The sequence below is a fragment of the Emys orbicularis genome, chromosome 9, assembly GCF_028017835.1.
Source record: "Emys orbicularis isolate rEmyOrb1 chromosome 9, rEmyOrb1.hap1, whole genome shotgun sequence".
In the NCBI taxonomy this organism is placed as follows: Eukaryota; Metazoa; Chordata; order Testudines; family Emydidae; genus Emys; species Emys orbicularis.
This window is the reverse complement of record NC_088691.1, coordinates 57,967,865-57,989,633: the sequence shown is the minus strand read 5'-3', so window position 1 is coordinate 57,989,633 and position 21,769 is coordinate 57,967,865. Positions and strand designations below refer to the sequence as shown.

The following is a 21,769-nucleotide window of genomic DNA, read 5'->3' as shown; positions in this document are numbered from 1 at the left end:
AGTGTAGGACCTCGTTTCTCCTGGCCAATAAGGCCTGGAGCCACACACTGAACAATGAAGAGAAAACAAAACAAAACACTGAATAGCTCTTCATTAATTGAGTCTCATCCATCCAGTGCACAGAATGAGGCAGGGGTCCTGCGGAAAAAATAGTATGTGATCATGTCATTAAAGACAGTATGCATACACGCAAGGGGGCCAAGGTAAGGTGGCATGGACAACCTTAATTCTAGCATTTCCTGTTCTCTGAATGCTTGATTTTGCAAAGTTACCAATATTCTTTTAACAGTGTATATGGGTGTATGTGTATATATATATATATATATATATATATATATATACATTGCACACCTGATATGTATGTCTCTCTCTACAGTCTGTCAGGTTATTGCATTCCTCTCTGGGGTATATATGGTGTTAAAGGATGTCTCTCTTGTACATGTACTGTACTGCAGGGTTACTCTTACCCTGTCTCTAGTTAGTGTCTGTGCCCTGTTCTTATGAACAATCCAAATATAACCAGGGGGTTGAATCCAGGCTTCTCCATCCACTTGTACAGGCACTCCCTCATCTCCCAGGATTGCTATCTTCACTGTCCGGCACTGCGAGAAATAAATGCATTAAATAGGTCCCAAAATAAAAGTTAATAAATGCATTAAATAGGTCCCAAAAGACAAGACGTGTTGTATACATTTCCTCTCAAAATGTTTCCCTATGTCTGACAGCCTTGTTCTAATTGCTGCTGGTGGGGCTGGACCACCTGATTCAGTTCTTCCTGTGCAGGGCAAACTCCCTTGGGGCCCTGGCCTCCGGTGCATCATGCCTTGGGTTATCTAATGGATTGCTGTGCTAGTCAGTGTTTCAACTGCCACAACCTATCTAGATCACAGCGAACAGTGGAAAACCACTCCATGCTCAAAACCATCTGAAGCTACTAGCCCTGATCCCTGCAGGCCCCCACATCAGGACTAGGGGAGTCTAAGAGCCACAGGCTTTGCATTCTCTGCCCTGTTGGGACTGACAGCAAGCAGAAACACATCTCAGCCTTCAAACCAAGTGTTCTGGGTGAGGGAGGCATAAGGTTGGCCAAGAAGCTCACAAAAGCAACAGATACCTGTGCAATCCGGTGATGCTGTAGATTAATCACTCGTGACACTGCCATCTGCATGCTACCAAACACGGCTACCACCTCCAAGATCTTGTCATCAAAGGAGGGGGCTGTAAATGTCTAAGCAAACACAAGGGGAGTGAGAATTCAATTCCCATATTTCTCTGTTTTAGAAGAGCTTCCTTCCCTCCCATGGATGGAGGTTTGTGGCTCTCTCTTTTGCTGTTTATTCACTATATAATTAACAATGAGGCTACAAGGTGGATTTTGAAGTGATCCAGGAAGGAGAAAAAGTAGCCTCCGTATTCCCAATGGGCTTCCAAAAGCAGCTAAAGGATCATTCCTGCACAGTGATGACACATAAGCCTCTACACAACATTCTTCTTATGGGACTTGATCATCTCCATTATTTGAGGTCAAAATTTTGGAGCCTCACGCAAAGCCCACTGAAGTTTATGGAAACACTGCCCTTAGCTTAAATGGGCTTTAGAGCAGGCCTTTTGAGCGGAGAGGAACAGGGGGGCATCCCAGAGCTCATCTATCGCGCTTCATGAAAGTCAGAAGGATTGGAATAGGATCTAACTCTAGTCTGAACCCCTGTGGCTGACAAGTTGCTGAAGTTTGACTTTTGGGTAGCCACACATTTCACAGAGAAACCTCAGCCAGACATGCTCTTGTTCCTGTCGTCAGGTCTCAGGTGCTACTGGTGCATTCAACAGTAAATACTGAAGAAATTTGTCACGTTCCCATTTGCCACCTTCAAGGAATACTCACATCATCTTCTTTGGTGCCTCCCCAGAAGTTAGTGCCTCCAGCATAGCTGGGAATGTTGAGTACAGCGATCCCCTGAAGACTGGGCAAAGGGATCGGACGCCCATCACACTGCACAGAACAGAAGATAATGTCACATTTATAGCTGTGCTGATGTTAGCAGGCAGCAATTTTAAAGCCTCTCCAGATTACTCAGTCATCACTAGGCAGACTGCTGAAGAGAGTAGAACATTGTCCAGATACTGTTGAGGGCACACTCACTGGGCTGGCACTGAAGCACACTGCCTGCATAACTGGATGAATTCCCAGGACTACTGGCCTTGTCTACACCAGGAAATTATATCATGTTATAATATCAGGGCTCAAACAGCTGGTACATGCCCATATGCTGTCCCGGCACTTCTCTGAGTGACTGGCTTGCTTTCCAGAATCTCAGCTTTTATTTAAAAAGAGAAAGCAAGTCTCCAGCTGGTATGGTGGCAAAAACACACTCAAAAATGTGAGCCAAGAGTATTTGATGCAGAGAGGAATAATAGCTCTTGGGGTAATGAAGAGCCCTATTCATGTCACTGAGATGTTAACTCTTGATGCCTATTGATGACAGTTTAAATTGCAACATTAATTACTTCATTCCTCATGTAAGAAAGAAGAGGGAGGTGCACAATTTCCCGTAAGTGCTGTTTCATTCTGGTGACACAAGCAGGTGTCACCACCCCTCTTTTCCCCCGGTCAAGCATGAGCCATGCCTTAGAAATGTAGCAGAGCTCATGGGCACATTTAAGCCCCAAGTGAGGGGGGGGGGTCCAGCTGAGAGAGCCTAGTGGAGCCAATGGCATTGCAATCTCACTTTGAACATCTGTACAATTTGCTGTGAGCGGTGTCGCATTTTGACAACTCATGGATGGAGCTAATGTTGTGGGGGAAGCCTGGAAGAATATCACCATTTTCTTCCCCAATCTGACCCCCGTAGAATATGTGTTAACTAATACGTTAGACAACCAGAGTAGATAAGGACAATGGTGTTTACAGGAGATACAATGTTAAACACAAAAACCCTTGTCTATGCTGAGGGCTAAGTCTTTACTTACTAACGTTGTGTTAATCAACGTTTTCTAAAACGATGTAATTTCCTATCACAAGCACAGATTCCATGTGTGGAGAATGGGAATATCTTCCTAGTATCAGCAGAGGCTACTTTCATCAGGCTGAGGATTGACATATGCTAATAGTGCAGCGGGGTTGGGTTGGGGAACCCCAAGGACTGAAAATGGAAATGTTCCTCTGGAATCAACAGGTTGGGTCAGATTCAAGGTGACTGACGGAGATGCTGGAAGGGCTTCAAGTGTTCAGTTAAAGACTGATAAATGATGCTAAAATAAATGTGCCAAATCAGAAGCGAAAAATTTAAAATTGACTGGGATGGGAGAAGGAGAGATTTAACCACGTAAGGGCATTTTCTTTCTCACCTCCAGCAAGACTTTTTGCTCCAAGTTCTTGTATGTTCTGTGTAGTAGCTCCTTGGTCCCGAGCACTCCATACCACATCATGTTTTTAGTACGACTTCTTAGAGGGGCAAACAAAGAAACAAGAGATGCACCAGTCAGCATGAGGCACTGTCATTTACTGTCTGATTGCAAGAAAAGATTATTTCAATGATACCTCCCAATCCCCTAAAAACAAGAGTCCTCCTCTTTCAGAAGAAACAAGAACTGGAAATTGCCACCCCTTGTATTCTGAAAAGAGGCTGCCCTTGAAAAAAATGAAACAGGAATTAGGGATGATCCACTAACATGAGCCGTCAGAAATATGTGCAGATGCTCCCAAAAGGGAGATGCAACCAGTCACACACATCACTGAGCTGAGGGTGTTGCTGAACATTGCTCAGGACAGAGAAAACCTATTAACCGCAGGTTGTTTGAAGGACCTGTTTCTATACAGGTATCCTGAAGACCATAGAACTATAGGCCCGATTTATAGGGCAGGGTGCGGGTTTAGAATGGAGTTCCATGGCATTTGGAGTTGGGACACAATTCTTTCGTAGCTAAAAAGCAGCCATATGAGAAAGGCTGCTAGTGAGGTAATGAAGTAAATGCCTGAACCACTGCATCCAATCCATATCAGAGCTAGCTACCTGGATCTCCCATGTTATCTACAATGTCTTGAATTAGGAAGTAATCAAGGTGAAACTACTCATGCTGGTTTCAGATGACCAGCTTCGAGGTGCCATAGTAGATTATAAACTGTAATCACTTCTGATGCAATCACTATAGACCGAAAAGACCAAAATCTGCCTCCCAAAGAACTGACCTACCTGCACTTCTCTGGGTGCTCATCACGTTTGTTGTTGAAGTCGAGAGAGATCTTTGCATCCAATCCAATTCCAAAATAATTATTCATGACACACTTCTCTGTGTAACACTCTCTGTCAAGTTAAAGAAAACAATTTTTGTTAAATTGACCCATATCTCTTACACCCCTCTCAGCCATCCCACATCTCCTGACACACAGATAGTTGAAAGAAGAGGAGGAGACCAGCAGGATCTTCTGTAGTCTAGTGAGAGCTGATTCAACTACCCCATAAGAAACTTCATAAAGAGCAGTCTGGACACACTGTGTAGGGGTCCAAGGTCCTGTGGATTCTGCCAATCCCTGGCCACAGAATCTGCAGTTGAATTCACTCCTGTGCCACAGAACTGTGCTCAAGACTCTACAATTTCATTTTGAAAATGTTACATTTCTAGCCCTTATGGCTGTGAAGAAAATCTCACAAGTGTGGACAAAGTGTAACTGACAAGGTGATAGCTGCCTGACTCAGCAGAGAGCCTGAAACAATAACTCAGTGTGGTCAACTGCTCAGCTCAATGGGGTGAAACGTAATGATGATGATTGAAATGTCAATATTTGGCTATTTTGCTGCTAAAGATTTGAGTGGAAACATCCAAAACATGGGTTTATCTCACAATTCCAACTCCTTTCCCACTCCCTTTCTGGACACCAAAAGGCCCAAACATCCCGTTAGCCCACAGCCAAACTGTCCAGTTTTTCCCCTGTACAGCTTCGTCAGACATAGCCAATACAACAATCTGCAGCACACCAATTGAAAATTTAGGGACACAGGCAAATGAATGTGATTTACTCTGGGGACAAACACCACAGGGGGATTGCATTTGTCACTTTCACAGCTCAGTCAGTGAAAAATGTGTCATTATTGCATTTTCATGAAGCTGCTGCAGAATTTACAGATTCCTGCAGAATCTAAGGGGCCTTATTGGAGAATTCAGGTCTAGCTTGCTGAACAGCTAACTGGACCTTGCCCATATCACACTAACTGGGAGAGGGAGACACTCCCTCACATCCACAGTCCTGGGAGGAGACTGGCCTTGGTTAGATTCTCTCACTAGAAGCCCCATATCTTCTGCATTGACTCCTCATGCCCATACACCTTGATAACTGACATCCAGCATGGGAGGGCTGATTTACACATCTCTTCATCCCGGCGCCGCCTACATCCCCAATTAACTCTCAAAACCAACCCTCTTCCCTCCCCACAATTTACTGACGCTGAGGTTCATCTGGAACCATTCATTCCCGTCTAGCTCCTCTGCATACTCACAGGTTTTCTGGCTCAGAGTTAAAGGGATCTGCATTGATCAACAATCGGCTGATGACCGAACTCCCAGGCAGAGAACCAGACATACCAGCACGAATATCTGGGGGAGAAAATAAAGAGGGAATAGTATGTAGGGCACATCATGGAGTTTATTAAATATGGAGGCCAGGGCATGTTAACACTGGGCAAAGAACTGCTATTTACTCCCAGAGCCAAGAGGACTGGGGTGAGAGACATATACCCCCCATTGGAAAAACAATAAAATCAGACATATGACAAGTACTAGTCTCAGGGCTCAACCCTAACCAGCACTGGGTCCAAACATAGGTGTTAATTCTTCTACTTGGGATCAAAACATTACAATGTGCCAGAAAAGGGCTGTCATCATTTTTGGCTCTTTCTGGAAAAAGGAGATCACACACACACACACCTTTATGGTGGGGAATCCACCTTTGCCTTTTCTTTTTTTAAAGGAAAAAGGCAAAGTAAAAAGTCCATGTGTCTCCATTTGTATAGCCCCCAGCACCAAGGAGGGCTCCAGAGCATTCTTCTACCCTCCAGCAAGACGCAGTCAGCAATCAAGCTGTAAAGGAGGTGGGAAGGGAGTGCATAAGTCTCTTTGCTGGTTTGGGTGTGGTAGGGTCCGTGCCTGGGAAAGAGGGGACAGAAGCAATCTTACTGCAATAGCTCTCTCCTGCTGCTGGGGCAAGGAGTGCAGCTGGGTCTCTGCCTGACTAGACTGAGGGGACAGAAGTGGGGTTCAAGGCTGCACACCACTCTTCAGGAGCTGCTGCTTCTTGCTCCCACATTATCAGCTATCAATGAAGACGTGCCAGGTTTAGTCAGGGAGAAAGTGACCCCGACTCTTTCTGGACAAGAACAAACCAATGTAAACAAATAAGTCAGGATTTGTGGTGTTAAAGTTATCAGTGAGTGACCTGCTAAGAACACCAAGGGATAGAAACAGCTGCAGGATCTCTGAGATGGGAACAAGGGAGACTGAAAGTACTGCCAGTGACTTCGGCCTTGACTTGGAAGGACCACCCTTCACTCTCGGGCTTCTCTTGAACTCAGACTCCAGGACTGTATTGAGAATTTTACACTTATTTACCATTGCAACAACCTACTGTTAAGCTTACACCTTTGTGCAATCATCAAGACCTAAATCCTGTCTCTGCACTGCAGCCATTAAATCTGTGTCTCGGTCTCAGCTGGGAGTCATTCTAATCTTTTCCCAACATCTTCACTATTCAAGCCCGTTGGAAAGTTACCTGCAAACAGATTACTCTCTAACTTGGCTCTGGCAACGGTTTATCTGCGAGAACGGATATCAGACAAACATTTCATGCCCTCAGCTGGAGAGCTAAGCTATGCTGTTGTCACCCCAGCTCAGCAGGCTGCCTGAATGGGAAGAGGTGGGTGAGACACTCACTTGGGTAGAGGATCTTTGTGTTGAGCATTGGCAGGTTGTCCCGGTTTCCTGTCTGGGGAGGAAGAGATGCAGAGCTGCCCAGCGACAAACTTCCTTTGTTTATTAGCCTTTCACAAGGAGATTTGGACACTACAAAATACAACACAAAACACTGGAATTGACAAACATTGTGTATTGCTGAAACAAGCACACACCAGCACTGCACAAGCAGTAAGGAACAGGGGACAGAAGGTAAAATTACCAGTCACTCAACGTCAACACATTCCAGACAATACAAAGCACAGTTACGCAAAGAGACAGAACCAGACTCATGAAGAGACAAAAAGGTTTGGCCCAAGTGCAACAGAGAGACACACAAACACTTGGTACCAGCAGTGAGGCACACAAATACCTTGAACTAATACTAGGAATGGAGATGAGAGAGGTCTGGCTTCAGTTGAAGAAGAAAACAGATGATGGCTATTGGCCTAGTCCACAGGCCCAGTTCAGTTCTGAATGTATTTGGAGTGAATAGGGCTCTCTTAAAATTTTCTCACTTAACAGTGATTACAAGCTTGTTCCTTGCTCTAGTATCTGTGCAGGAAGGCCGGGGTCAGAGGGGGAGTGGAGTGGACGACACCTGAGAGCACGGCAAGCTGACAGCACTGAGAAGACTGGCTGCTGCTGTCAGCATAAGGCTAATGAATCTCTTGGGTCTTACAAATTGCACACTAAGATCATGAACAAACCCTCAAAAATCTGAGAGGGGTTCCTCTTTGAGCAGGAAGGAGACTGTTTGGCAAAGGGATTTGAGCATGGAGAAGATGTGAAGCGTCTGAGCTGAGGTTACAGAACTATCGCCAACCTCACACAGGAGGAAAACAGGTTCCAAGAAGGGATGGGCACAGAAATATCCTAAAGCACCAATGGAAAAGGGAACCCTAGTGCTTGTCCAAATGCAGGAACCTGGGCTGCCTGACAGCGACTAGTACCTTTCCGATGACTCCTCCCTTTGGGAACTCCATAGTTGCCACTGTGCAATGGCTGCAGGGAGGTTTTATCCTCGTTCCTCAGCTCCTTTCCCTCCTCAGAGGTGGAAAGCCCCAGGATGAAGTCCTCCTGCTCCTGTGTCTGGGCATTCTGCTCATCAACAGCTGGACAGAGAGAGAAATCAGACATGTGTCTTACAGCTCTGTCATGAGAGTACAGAGGGAAGGCAAACAGCAAGGAAATACAATACTGCCCCAAAATTATATTCCCACACCAGAACTAATCCAGAGTTGCCCCAGGGTCTTGAATGGGGCGATCCACAGAACTCCTTGCTTAAAAAAAACCATGTTAGTTTTCATGAAAGATACCAAATTATGAGCCTGATTCAGCTCCCATTGATGTTAATGACAAATCTCTCTCTGACTTAAATGACAGTAGGATGAGGGCTCTGACGGTGCTGAATTCATCTAGCAATGAATGGCAGTGACAATGCAGACTTTCCCACACCGTTTAACATGAGTCAGTTCTGACCTGGAGGACTCAGCTGTTGGGGTGAGGGTACTTCAGTCTCCAGGCCCACTCATTTCTTGGTCTCTCTGCTGAGACCACCATCAAGAGAGCTTTGATGGACTGTGAAAAAATTTGCCCAACTTTAATGCTTGCCATAACTGTATTTATACTACCTAAGGACCTATTTCTCATTTGAGCTATGCTACAAATAAAGGACCTGCCTTTATTTGCATGAGTTCCTCGGAATTGCTAGCCAAACAGAAAGATGCTAACTGATGTGCATGTCAGATTTCTGTTTGCTCAGCCCAGACCGTGACAATAAAATAGGCCATTTGAAGTGACCACCAACATTGGTATCATGTGGAGAAAAGAGAGGGCTTGGGCATAAACCAATAAAAAGGAAGGCAGGAATTAAATGTGTGTTTTTGGAAACAAAACGGCACAGAGGACTTAATCAAATATGTTCACAAAATGCAACGGAACTTGTTTGTTCAAGGGATGGTGAAGTCAAATGCTTATGTATTACTCGGAGAAATCAAAACCTCCTCTGGATGGAACTAACGGGCTTGTTCTTTCCCAGACACAACCTCTCCGCATCAGTTCTTGTTTCTCTGACAAAGGACAGTGAACACCCAGAGTATTACACTGTTGTAAATCCAGGTAATATTTCAATGATTTGCAACTTCAGGCTTAGTGCCAAGTTTAAGGTTGCTTACGGTTGTACTCATTTAGGTGTGCAGAGACTTTAAATCTCTGACTTTTACGCTTTTCTCTCCCTTCTGTAATACACCAATACATACTTCCTTCTCAGTTCAACCAGGATTTCCTGCTTGACACTTTTGAAGGGACTGGAACTTGGAGCTGAGGGGAGGCAGGGAGAGGGGAATGGGTCACAGGCATGGCAGCTGGCGTGTTCCGCTGGAGCTGGGCCACAAAGGGCCAGTGAGCACACAGTGGGCCTAATGAGTATGAAACAGTCAGTCCAGGTGCCAATTAAAAGCCAACCATGATGTTAGGTTTTGGATCCAATCTATCTAAAGTATTTCTAAAGCACCTCCCCTGGGAGTATTTACACATTGTACACGGGTTGCAGAAAACAGCAGGCCAGCCAATTTGCCATTCTATTCTTTGGTTTAATTGTTGCCTTCTACCTTGGAGTGTGCTGTGTGACCAAGTCAGCCTGGACAGCTGTAAGAGAACGATGGAAGGCAGGTATATTCGCCCATGAATGATAAAGGCCCTTCCCTACAAGCTGAATAGAGGTTACCTCAGGTCAACTAGGGACACATGGATCCAATTAAGGGCTGCCTGCAACTTTTCAGAACCTCTGGGGGGTGACGGAGGGGGAAACAAACTGCTGCTGGGCCAGTGGCAGCAGGAAGAAAGGCTTCTCCAGGGTGAGAGGCTGCTCTCCCCCCAATGGGGGAAAACAACCAACCTGACTGCCTGTTTAGAAGGACTGGCATCCTGGGGCCAACAACAGGACAACACCCCAACCCGCAGAGAGGGGGCAGGGAAAGGTATCCCCCTTTTATTTTGTGTTGTGAATTTGTTTCTTTTATTCAGTGGAGAAGCGCTCCTTGGGCCTGCCCTGAGGCCTGCCTTGGCAATACTAATAAATAAACCCTGAGGGGAAAGACAAACGCTGTCCAGGCGGTGCTGATTTACCCCAGTCCCCACCACCACCACCAGAGGGGGAAATGCTAAGTCCGAAGAGACGGAGGAGGTGCCCAGCTGCCAGGTTTGGTTCTGTTCTGATTCTTTAGGGAATGCTTTACTGAAGAGGTGGGTCCTACAGTGTGATATGAAGATGGAGAGGCTAGGACTCTTACTATATGCCTTTGATGTGGGCCCTTTAACTGGGGCCAGACTGAGAATAGCACTGAACAGCCATATGATGGCAAAGATTTTCTAACTGGTGGCCTGGGGTGGAAGGTCAATCCTGTAGGAACCCTTCTTTGTATGGGGAAAAATGCATACAGGCTTACTGGAAGATTGTCATACAGATCAGGAATGTTGTGGTTAAATCATGAATCCTGCTCCTCCCTGGAGTAAAGGCAATGTACATGTCCCAAGAGCAGACAATGAACTGCAGGCAGGATCCCGCACCTCTTACCTTTTTCTGCATGTTCTATAATCTGACGAATGGCTTTTTTCAGGCTGTTGGCTCTCAACATTAGCTGCTCTCTAGGCCGGAATATCTGGGGACGGGCAGTGCATGATGATCCCATGGAGTGGTCACTAGAAGAATCACAAGCACTGCCAGATCCATCACCATCTTCTGTCTCCTCTGCAATGGTGGGAGGTGGGTTTGACAAAGACGAAGAGGCTTGAGATTCATCATTTAATGTCTTCAAAAGGGAGTCCAGCTTCTCCTTCAGGACAGAGCACTGCAGGTTAAAGCAGAAGGTTTGTGCACGATCATACCAGTGGAACTGGGTAGCCCCCTGCCTGTTGGATTGCTGCTGTACGTGCGCCAGCTGGGTCTCTCTGACAGCAGAGTGGTTTTCTCCCATTCCTTTCTACATTTGAAGTGCTCTTTTCCCAACATACCTTCCTGGCCATGACCTCCGACTCCTCCGAGCTTTCCGTCGCTTTCTCGTAGGCCTTCCCTACTCGAGCCACAAAATCCTTCACTGTCTCACAAAGCACCCTAGGCAAAGGAGGCAGGCAAGACAGTCATTCACAGGTTTGCTCACCATTCTCAGGGTGACTTTTCCCCCTTGATCCCCTGCAATGGGCTCTCCTGGACATACTCACTTGGCTGAGGAGATGACCACAGAGTGTTGGTCAGAAGTCAAGATTTTGGACAAATGAGCAGCCACAGAGTCTTCATAGAAGAGAATCTTCTGCACCTGGCGAGAGCCAGAAACAAGCTGTTAGATTATTGTTCCCATCGTGCACCTAGGCCCATGGCCAGGGTTCCCATATGCTGTGTTACACTTGGGCTTCCCATAGTGCACTCTAAGGTGCAGGGCCATGATTTCTATTCACTCGACTTTCTTTGGGTTTCCTCTGAGAGCTCTACGGTACAGATCACAGTTACTGGTCTGGCGTGACTATCTGATCAGGAAACAAACTTCTACCAGCTTGTCAATGTGGTACAGAGTTGGGGCTCAGGACTATCCACTTGGGAATAGAAAACACTGGTTTTTTATGATTCTGAGAACGTTGTGCAGTTTTCAGCAGCTCCTATAGCATGCCAGCTTGTATGGCAGTGTACGGAAAAGCCAATATAACTTCCAATCCAACCTGTATTCCTCTACAGCCCTTCACTTGCCTAATATGGAAGCGTCCCCATTTCTGCAGCAACCTATCTCCTATCATGCCTCCTTAAGAGTCTATTGCTTTCGGCAGCCCAATTCCCATCCTTCTCTACAGCAGGTCACCCCTCTGATGTAGAGCCCATGCCCACTTCATTTAAATTCTCTTCTCCATAGCCCGCTCCCTTGTCTGGTTTGAGCCCATCCGCTGCTGAATCCCCTTCCAGTCTTCAGCCCTTTGCAGCTGGCTAAGTACCTCAGAATCCTCACTGAAATCTTCAGTGACTGTGGAAGTCGATGACTGACGAGGGAGTTTGGTTTCATACACCATGATGCTCCACCTATTGAAATGAAACCATTGCAACTATTACTACCAAGCTGATGGCCTTCTCGCCATGAGAAATACAAACAACCGTGGACTAAGTCAGAATGAAAGGGCTCTTTATATGACCTGAATGGAAGGCTATGCACATGCGCATTCAGGATAAAAAAAAGACCGCATTCCTATAGATGCATGTGTCACATACAGGGGTGCTTAGTGTCACAGCATGTCACTTTGTAAAGGGGTTTGAACTGGGGGAAGGGAAGGAGTGATACCCTCCAAACAAACATCCCTTTCCATCCCCATGTCCTTAGTATTCCCTATTCGCTACCCCCACCTTCTCTAACAGAAAAAACCTGCAGGTTTTGCTATGAGAATTTCCATGGCGCAACTCTCAAAGGCTGCTGCAGATATATTTTTTAAGTGTCAGCTTGATCTAGAAATAAACACTAGCAGTACAGATGTCCACTTCAGTTTTCAGTTTTACTTTTTGATTCAGACATGAAATAGCTATTTCAAATCCTGAGTGAACACCTGATGGCAAAATCACAGACTGTAATGCAGCCAAGTTACACTGAGAAGATTTCTGGAGTACAGAGATTGTGGACCATGTCAATTTCACTGTGCTATCCAACTCCACCACCCAACTTCTAGACATGACATAATGCTCAAGACTATACTGCAGGATAGGGAAGCGGATGTACAAAATGACATAACATCCTTGCCATATCTAACTACTATGAGTTTATTGCAGCCTTAGATCTCCTCTGATCATCCATACCAAACGGTGTAGTGGTTTGGGACTAGGTTGAAATCACCAAACTCATTTTACAGTCATCACTGATGCATGTGTAACTCTGGGCAGTAAGGGGAGACCTCTGCCTCTCTCCTGCCAGGTGTTACTAATCACTTCTAGATTGCACAATATCTCCTTGGTGCGATTATTCTGCAGGGGTAATATGCAATGTAAGAATGCTTTGCCCTGATAACTGAGTATAATGGGGAACCATTGGTGAAACTAGTCAGTAATTCAGGCAAATAAGAGTCAGGAACAGTATGACTGTCCTGGCAGGCTGATGTCTCAGAACAGAGCTTAGCACACACTCGGTGGTAGAACTTGAGTCAGAGATGTGGATGTTGTGGTTGGGCTGACACTCACCTGTCCAGCATTTTGGTACTGGCCCTCTCCAGCTTCTCCAGGATCTGTGGTAGCTGGGTGTCGTCATCACATGCAGATCCCCAGCCTAGCACCCGGGCAAGGTCATTTCCTGTACCCAGGGGAAGCACTCCCAACTGGCACTGCACCAGGAGAAAAGAAGACCAATATGGATATCCAAAAGAGAAAACGCAAGCCCCATCCATCCAAAAATAACACTGAGAAGAACCTCACTGATTCCCAACCTAGATCAATCCCTGAGAGAAAACTAGTCATAAGATAAAGAGGACGCCAGCTAGGACTGAGCACAACCAGAAAAAGCTGTGAACGGAGAGAGGAGTAGATTCCAATGATACTCCTGACCTATCCACTACAAAGAAAACCTTTCAACAGCTGGGCAGAGCTCAATATTCTCATTTTACACCAGGTGGTGCTGTTGCCTTTCCTAACGGAATGGCACAGGGATCTCCAGGAGAAAATCTCCAGAATTAACACAGCACACAGAACACTCACTTTGGGAAAGTATTTAGCTATTCCTGGACTCTGATACCAAAGGGACTCACACCCTCTCCTAGAATTATTAGAGGGACTGGAGTAGGAGCGCTGGCCTTTTGGGAGCTAGTCCCAGCTCTCTCCCAGGAGAAATCTATGTAGGGAATGGTGTAGGAGCACGGACCGAGCGAATGCTCAGAGCTACTCCAATACCTGGCTGTCACAGGAGGGAACTGTGTAGAAGCCCTGACAGTGAGAGGTGTCACTGTTAGTGTAGTGCCCGGCCCCATTCAGCAGAAGTTACTGCAGGAGCACCGGCTATGGGAAGCTTTTAGTTGCTTCACTCCTGGCACAACTGTATTTCTGTCTGATCAGAGTCCTCTTCACCCGTGGTTGTCTGTTCTTCATTCTTACACATGGACAAGCCCTGTGGGCAGGTACCTGTTTGTGAAGATTGAGGCTGTCAATTTCGGACAGAACCCATCCAACACTTCCATCCCCACCACAAACCAGAATCCGGAAAGTGTCAAATTTCTGGAATAAACGTAAACTACAGGAGGAAAGAAAAAAAACAACAGATGGGAAGAATAATGTGCTACTAAAGAAACAGGAGTGATTAGCTATTTCAATCTGGGTTACAAACTTTGCTGGGTAGCTTTGACTAGGCTGTTTTTTCAATGAACACAAGTCACTGCTAGATTTCGGGTGAATTTGAATTCTTCATTGTAAAAAGGAAGTATAAATACAGCTATGTGCAATGTTCATATCTATTCACTGTATAGAATGGAGAATCTATACCAGGGCACTCCACTTCTGCATCAGCCTACTTTACTCTCAACAGTAGAGGAAACAAATATCTGGCAGCTGATAATCTGCTGAATTAATACCTGTCTGCAGATTTTTGGTGTTCTGCATACAGTTAGGTTATTTGTCATGGATTATTTGGATTGTTCTGAATTCAGTGCCTCCATATTCAGAGCCATGCCAATTAAAGAAAGACTGCAAGAATGGGGATTCAGTACATGCACGTGTTCAGGAACAGGAGATTAAACCTCACAATTCTGTCACAAAGGTACTCTGCAAATCATTGCTCTGCTGCCTTGTCTGCTTTGCAACCAGGAAAACAACTCACCACCGAGAAAAGTGTAACTTTCCCATTCATCTGGGCTAGTATGGACACTGTTCAGAATATTAGGCCTAAAAATCAACCTTTTTTAAAAGCTGTCTGTGGTTCTCACTGTAAAGCATCCAAGGGTATTGCCTGTACTAAATAAATTTGCTACAGCACTACAGAAAAATCATATTACTGTAAGCAATCACCACAGCATTGAGAAAAAGCTGTCATAGATGATGGCATTTTGTGGTGCACGGTTTGATTGGCGTGAGTTTTAAATTACTCAGTGAACATTATACCACACCATCATTTATTTTGTTATTGCCACTTTCTTTTTCTACAAAAAAGCAATTTTAAAAATTAGATAAAATTATTTGATACTATATTTCATATCCCTCCCCTTTGAAAACATGTGCCTTAGTACCACAAATCCAACCATACAGGCAGAGAGAGGAAATAACTAGTACTATTTAATTTTATAACCCTCTAAAAATGATCTAATATAACTTTTCCATCAATCAGAGTGCTTCAGTTTTCAGGTCCACTATCTTGCATCCTGCTAAGGTGAACAAAATGTCTATGGTAGCTACAATAGTCCACAAGCTATTAGATTTTAAAATGGTCATGGTCCAGGAGTGGATGCTGCCTGATCTCGGACCCCAACTCAGTATGGTTTGAAATTCCTGCTTTTACTAAAGCCATATTGGGGGAATAGAAAAGGAAACACGTGTGATGGGCTTTTTTTCTTTAAAAAGGCATTCTCCCATGTGAACGAGGCTCGAGATGTTAGAAACAGCCCAGGAGCAATGACTTAGTGGTCAGGGTGGAGGTCAAAGTTTATTCCATGGATGTCATTTTTATTTGCAGCTATTTCTATACAGCTCACTTTGACAGCATCCAAGTACCATCTACAATATCCTGTTTCTCATCATAGCAAATGCAACAGTAATAGTTAGATCAGGATGGCTCTTAGAAGCCTGTCTTCACATAACTTGCTTTTTGGGGCTGAAGCTTTCCATGCTTGGTCTCATCCCAGAGGGGAGCTTCTGGAATCTCAGGGAAATCCTTCAGCTGTTTTGCAGTTATTGGAGAATAGAAATTACACATTTCAACATTAAGATCTGGTTTTGGCTGATCAGTAACTCAATTAACAGCTAGGGAAAGCCCCTCCACACTCTGCATATATATAGTTCTCTCTGAGGAGTAGTATCCTTGCTAGATTTTTTTTGGGGGGGGGGGGGAAGTGTGGGGGGAAAGAGAGAGAGAGAGATTTTAAATCAAAGAGTCAATCATTGCTATTTCTTTGATATTTACAAGGAATCTGCTCATCCAGAGAATATTTCCCTACCCAAGGTGAGGTCCTCCATTCATAAGATCAAAGACCTGTGCCGGATTCAGCAGCTGTTTGAATCTTCTTAGGAATTTTACACCCTGGTTGTCTCCACTTTTTGAGTTGACAAAGACCAGCAAGGGGCTTGTGCAGGACGGGGGGCAAGTGGCTTTCCAGAACCCTGAATGGGAAGAAGGAACACAGAAAAGGTGAAGCTGCACTAGGGGAGGGGCAAAGAAAGAAACAACCTCACACCTCGCAGTAACGTTCTCCAAGCACAGGGATGAAGAAGTTAATTCTTTCTCTGAGGTGCTGACATACGCAGAGTAAGCCAAATGGACACAGCACTGAATCCAGCACGAACCACCTTCCACCAATCATGAGGTCAAATGTTGCAGTTCTTCTAGCCAGATGCTTGAATTGCCAGCTTCCCCACCTCCCAAAATTGCATTTTGCAGTATGAACAACAACAGCTGCAGCAAACTTTGGGGGCAATAGCAAATAAACTAAATGTAATATCAAAATAAACAGCCCAAGGAACTCAATGCTGATAAGATTATTCATTCTCATGCTTCAGCCAAAACCTCCAGTTTGGGTTTTACTTGAAATTTTAGCAGAATTCAGTTCAGGGCCTTGGGGTAAAAATATCTAGTTGAAAGGCCTGTAACTGAAAGAGAGAGGGGAAGATATTAGTGGATACTTACCATCTGAATCAATGCTGTTCAGAGCCGTGGGAGGGATGACAGATACTTTACAGAGGCCGAGAGGGCACTTAGTTGGCAACAAGTCTTTACAGGTTGTGTGTACCTGAAATAATAAAACTGTATTCAGCCAGATCCTTCTAGGTCCTGTTCCACAATGCAGAAACCCATCCCACTTTGAAAACAGGACTTTAACAGCCAGGAAATAGGGGGGGCATCCAAAGAAATGGGAATCAACAGTATGAAGTGACCAAAAATATTTTAAAGAAAGCGGTCTAAAGGCTTGTCTACTTGAGGATTTAGGCAACTTAACTACAAGTGTGAAGTTAATGTACATAAATTGAAGTGCATGAAAACCATGTGGACACTCATTCAGAAGTTGCCTTAATTCATAAGCTACATTAAACACAGGTTTAAAGCATTTTCACTTATGCACATTAACTTCACACCTTTAGTTAATTGTCTTAAATTTCCTGAGTAGACAAACCCAAGGGTATGTCTACCCTGCAGCTGAGAGCAAAACTCACGCTAGCAGGGCTTGAGCTAGTGTGCTAAAATTAGCACTGCGGATGTTGCACCTTGGGCTTTCAAGCACACTGATCCCTTGGGTTTAAGCTCTTTTGGCTAGTCCAAGTCTCTGCAGGAGCGCAATGTCCACAGTGCTATTTTTAGCATGCCAGCTCGAGCTCTGCTAATGAGAGTCTGTCTACCTGGGCTAGGCAGAACGCTCCTAGCTGCAGTATAGATACACCCCATGCAGCAAACTGGGTTCACAGTTCATTCATCTCTTCTGTTAGCTTTCCTCAGCCCTTCCTGTTTATACACACTGCCTTTCCTTTCGAGATGGGCACTTGACACTCAGAGCACATGATAACAAGGTTGGGACCCACTGGGCCAAGTTAATCCCTGGTATAACTTCACCCACCTCAGTGGGAACAGCTGGGTGCTCAACATTTTTGGAAATCAGGCCACTCAGGTGCCTAAATCTCATTTCAGGCACCCAGTTTTCAACATTTTGGCCCAAGTGGGGACACAGAAAGTAGGAATAAAATGAAAAGTTGGGAAAGAAAAAGGAGCAGTGGAAGAGGGAACACAGAGAATGGAAAAGCAGAGAGAAGGGAGGCAGTAGGGTAAATACACAGTGTGGGTGCAACTGACATGGTGTGGGGTAAGATAAGAAAGAAAGGAGGGTGATAAAGTGCCCTGCATAGGTAAACAGAAATTAGGCTAGTGACCTTTTTGCTCCTTTCTGATGTATGGAGAAGGCCCGGCATAAGGGTTATTTTGTTTTTAATTTCTGTTGTTGTTTATTTTTAACATGAGAAATTCATGTACTGTTTTTTCCCCTTAATACCCCTATAGCCAACTGGAAAACTAGCAGGATTTATGATGTCATAGATATTAAGCAAGTGAAACCTGTTGAATTGGGAGGGGAAATGGTTTTTATTGAAGTGGTTTAAAACCCCCTGCTTTGTTGTTTGTTTCTGTTAATACCTACTCAGCTCTAAACAGTGGTTTGTTAAAGATTCATCATCTCCACCCACTGCAGCTAAGGGCCAAGGACACACCCTATACACTTTAGATTCTTTCATCAAAGACCTCTGGTAAAAGGACGATGGATAGACATGACAATCCAGGTATTTCTAAGGGAACACACAGTCAGAAAAAAATCCAGAGTATTTTTGGTGTGAAAAAGCTTTTCAGGCCTTATATATTCACATCCCAGTGAAGCAACTAGGCACAAGCCTTACTTCTTACCCTTTGCAGGCCACCAATGACATAAAGAAGAACATGGATACATTTGAATGAGAGCTTGGCCTCAACTGTCGCTTCACACAAACAGCAGTTAACAGAGCACACAGCCACGTGTACACCGAGCAGTGAGGAGCTGACACTATCACAGAGGTACACCACATTCACTCAGCTTACCATGGCTTTGCACCAGAGACAGCGCCAGTCTTGTAAGCGCAGAACGCTGCCACATGTTTTATCGCACACCATGCATTTGGCACTCACGGGGAGGTTTCCTTCCAGCCACTGGTGTGGCATTGAAATCTGCAAACCAAGCACAGAGGGACCACTGTGAGATTCCAGACTACAACTCTAAGAATATAAGACATGGTGTAGCAATGAGACACACACAGATGTGATGCTTAAGGCCAGCAAGGGCAATCTCTAGGAAACACCTATTTATCGATCTTAAGTACTTACATGGAACTGAGGCACAGATAGGCTAAGTGACTTGCCCAAGGTCACAAATGAAGTCTGTGGCGGAGCAGGAACTTGAATCCAGGTCTCCCAAGTCCTAGGCTAGTGCCCTAACCACTGGACCATCCTTCCTTTCCCAAGACTGAGACATAGGGAACCACACCCTTAACTACTCAACCTCAAAGCACCATGTTCTGATGGTCCATAACTCTACAGTTATGTCTCTGGCCATCATGGAATCCTATCAATATAACACATGAGTAATAACGGAAGGCTCTTTCATAAAGAACATCACTTTCTGACATCAAGTGGCTTTACATACCATTTGCATTTAAAGACAAAGTCGGTTATTTCCACAGGACAGTTAATTGTACAGAGTATTTGCCAGCCAGTATTTTTTTTTTTTTTATAGCCTCGGGCCATGCAGTTCCGTCTAATTTTTCCACATCAGGACTTGGGGAAAGAAGGCTTCAGTTGCTTCTAGTCATTCCACCCTGATCTCTCAAAAGCAGCGTGTGTGGAGGGACAAATGCAAAGTAGACTCCACAGTTCCAGCTATTCCAACCCAGAGGGGACATGGTCTAGGCCAATACATACCCCATCTTCATCTTCAATGATATCCTTCCCAATAGACGCCAGTGTCGTCCATTTGCAGTTGTTGGTTGCCCGGACAGCGCACCGTTTGTGAGCTTTAAACTTGCATACTAAAGAGGAAGAAAAATAAATTAATCCTAACACTGAACACATACAGTATGAGCATAAAGGCTGACTGAGCAGTGAAACACAGAGCTTCAAATGTCTGCTCCGAAAGAGAGCACCCTCTGCCTCGTTAGCAATGGCAAAACTATCAGAGCTTAATGCACTGAGTTGGTTAAAATCCTCTATTTTGCTCTAACTGCTAACTCTTGCTCCTCATTTTCACCACTGGATTGTACAATATGACATGATATGTACAGTAAAATATGCCTGCACCCCTTTATACATCATGGGTGTAACCTTCTCCACGCTAGAAGTATGAGCCACAAGAAGCTGTGAATGTCTCCTATGCCAAAGCTGAGCAAGATTAACCTCCTGAGATTCAAACACTTATATGCACTTGCTGCTGTGAATAATAAAAAATACACTTGCAATTTGATTCTTCAAAAACGGATACTTTCACACTTCGGATTTGGAAAATTCTAATATTCTATAGTAATGATCTTGGCAGATCAAAAATAAGTGCTTCACCACACCACTGCCAGATCCAACAACATAAGAACAAGCATTAAAACTACACACACTATCATCTTCCTACAGCCCTCTAAGGACCAGATCCTGCATTCGTTATGCACCCAGGAAGCCAACAGGAATCTGAGAGCAAAAGGAATGTAGGATCAAGCCCATAAGAGTTCCATTCTTACACACTCTGTAGCTTTCTGAGTGTTTGGTGTCACTTTTCTTCTGGCCCATTCTGTAGACAGTGAACAACAGATCCATTGTTTTAAATGATCTTTGGAATACACTAGTGAGTCACCATGGCAATATGCCCTGAGTGAGAGACAATAAAGTTCTTTTACCTTCACATGAGAGTCCATGCGACGTGACCCCAGATAATGCCTCCCGGCACACGTTGCAGTACGTTGGCCGAGCATGTGAGCAGGCGTACCAGTTATGCATCCCTGAGAAATGGTCCATACTGTACTGCGTAGACTTAAAATAAATACAGTACAGTAAACCCTAAGGTGGAGGTTGAGAGTTTTCCTAAGAGAGAAACTCAAACATAACAGACAGAAAAGGCACAATCTTTCCTGGGGGGTAGGGAGAGGGCAGGCCTTGTGCAGTTAACACACTAGGCAGGCTAAGCACTTAGAAGGACAAGGAGTTCGGTTGCTACAGACCAAGCACCTGGATACACTGCAGTTGCAAGAGGCTGAATCCTGAGCAGGTGTGACAAGTCAGGGCAATGGTGGTAGGCTGACACCAAGCATTTGAAGACACGGGGTGCGAGGTATGTGTTCTGTACCTACCTATCCTGTGGTAAGTGTTCTAACACTCACCAAGAGGGGAGTGTACAGAGTACAAAAGTCACTGTAAGAGGGAGTTGTGCACAGGCAGCAGTTTGGAGGTTTCGTTTATAAGATCTGATCCAATGCCCACTGAAGTCAATGAAAGGACTCCCATTAATGGGCACTGGGTCAAGCCCGTAAACAGATGCTATGTGGGAGGAACTGCACAAAACGCAGCTGGTAAATAAGAGAGTTCTTCTATTACCTCAAAATGCTCACGGTTCTGTATAGTCTTCAGTGCTGCAATCCAATCCTCCATCTCTTTTCTGTTATCTGCACAGAGGATGAGTTTCCGACACGGGGTGATAACCTGACAGGACAGAGAAAATCACTACGGTGAGTCCCAGGGCTGCCAGGAAGAACAGAAAGCAGGGTACATGGAATAAGAACAACCTTTATCACATGAAATTAAACTGCTTCTGAGGACAGCCTCAGCAATCAGCTGTATATCTCTGAGCAAAGAGCAATGACACTTTAATGGTATTGCTTGCCTCTGAGGCCAACACTCTCTTTCCGTAGGGTTTACAGAGCTGAAGAGTTTTTTGTTCCTACTCTGACTTCTGAACTCATTAATAACTAGAGTTTGAGAAAAGCACTGGAGAGTCATCCAAAGAACAGCACAATACAGAAATCAATCATACAACAGCAATGTCAACATATTAACTGCATGGATATTGCATGAGGTTTTTTTAAAAATAAACATTTGATGGAATTTTTCATATTAATTTGAACAATATT

At 44.7% G+C, this 21,769-nt stretch overlaps 1 protein-coding gene across 1 annotated transcript in view; it reads right to left on the bottom strand.

The window, feature by feature from the left end:
• Nucleotides 1–21,305, bottom strand: part of DGKD (diacylglycerol kinase delta) — a 30,272-nt gene extending 8,967 nt beyond the window's left edge. Inside the window, exons 1-20 of the mRNA XM_065411246.1 lie at nt 21,237–21,305; nt 20,543–20,675; nt 19,584–19,690; nt 18,708–18,833; nt 16,782–16,884; nt 16,096–16,258; nt 14,075–14,183; nt 13,145–13,284; nt 11,920–12,004; nt 11,161–11,255; nt 10,954–11,053; nt 10,517–10,790; nt 7,893–8,054; nt 6,922–7,050; nt 5,493–5,589; nt 4,191–4,301; nt 3,346–3,442; nt 1,883–1,990; nt 1,115–1,228; nt 468–602 (exon numbers count right to left, since the gene is read on the bottom strand). Of these exons, the coding sequence (XP_065267318.1) occupies nt 468–602; nt 1,115–1,228; nt 1,883–1,990; nt 3,346–3,442; nt 4,191–4,301; nt 5,493–5,589; nt 6,922–7,050; nt 7,893–8,054; nt 10,517–10,790; nt 10,954–11,053; nt 11,161–11,255; nt 11,920–12,004; nt 13,145–13,284; nt 14,075–14,183; nt 16,096–16,258; nt 16,782–16,884; nt 18,708–18,833; nt 19,584–19,690; nt 20,543–20,675; nt 21,237–21,290 (2,442 nt within the window). The 5' untranslated portion in view covers nt 21,291–21,305. The remainder of the gene's footprint in view (nt 1–467; nt 603–1,114; nt 1,229–1,882; nt 1,991–3,345; nt 3,443–4,190; nt 4,302–5,492; nt 5,590–6,921; nt 7,051–7,892; nt 8,055–10,516; nt 10,791–10,953; nt 11,054–11,160; nt 11,256–11,919; nt 12,005–13,144; nt 13,285–14,074; nt 14,184–16,095; nt 16,259–16,781; nt 16,885–18,707; nt 18,834–19,583; nt 19,691–20,542; nt 20,676–21,236) is intronic.
• Nucleotides 21,306–21,769: the final 464 nt, after the last annotated feature.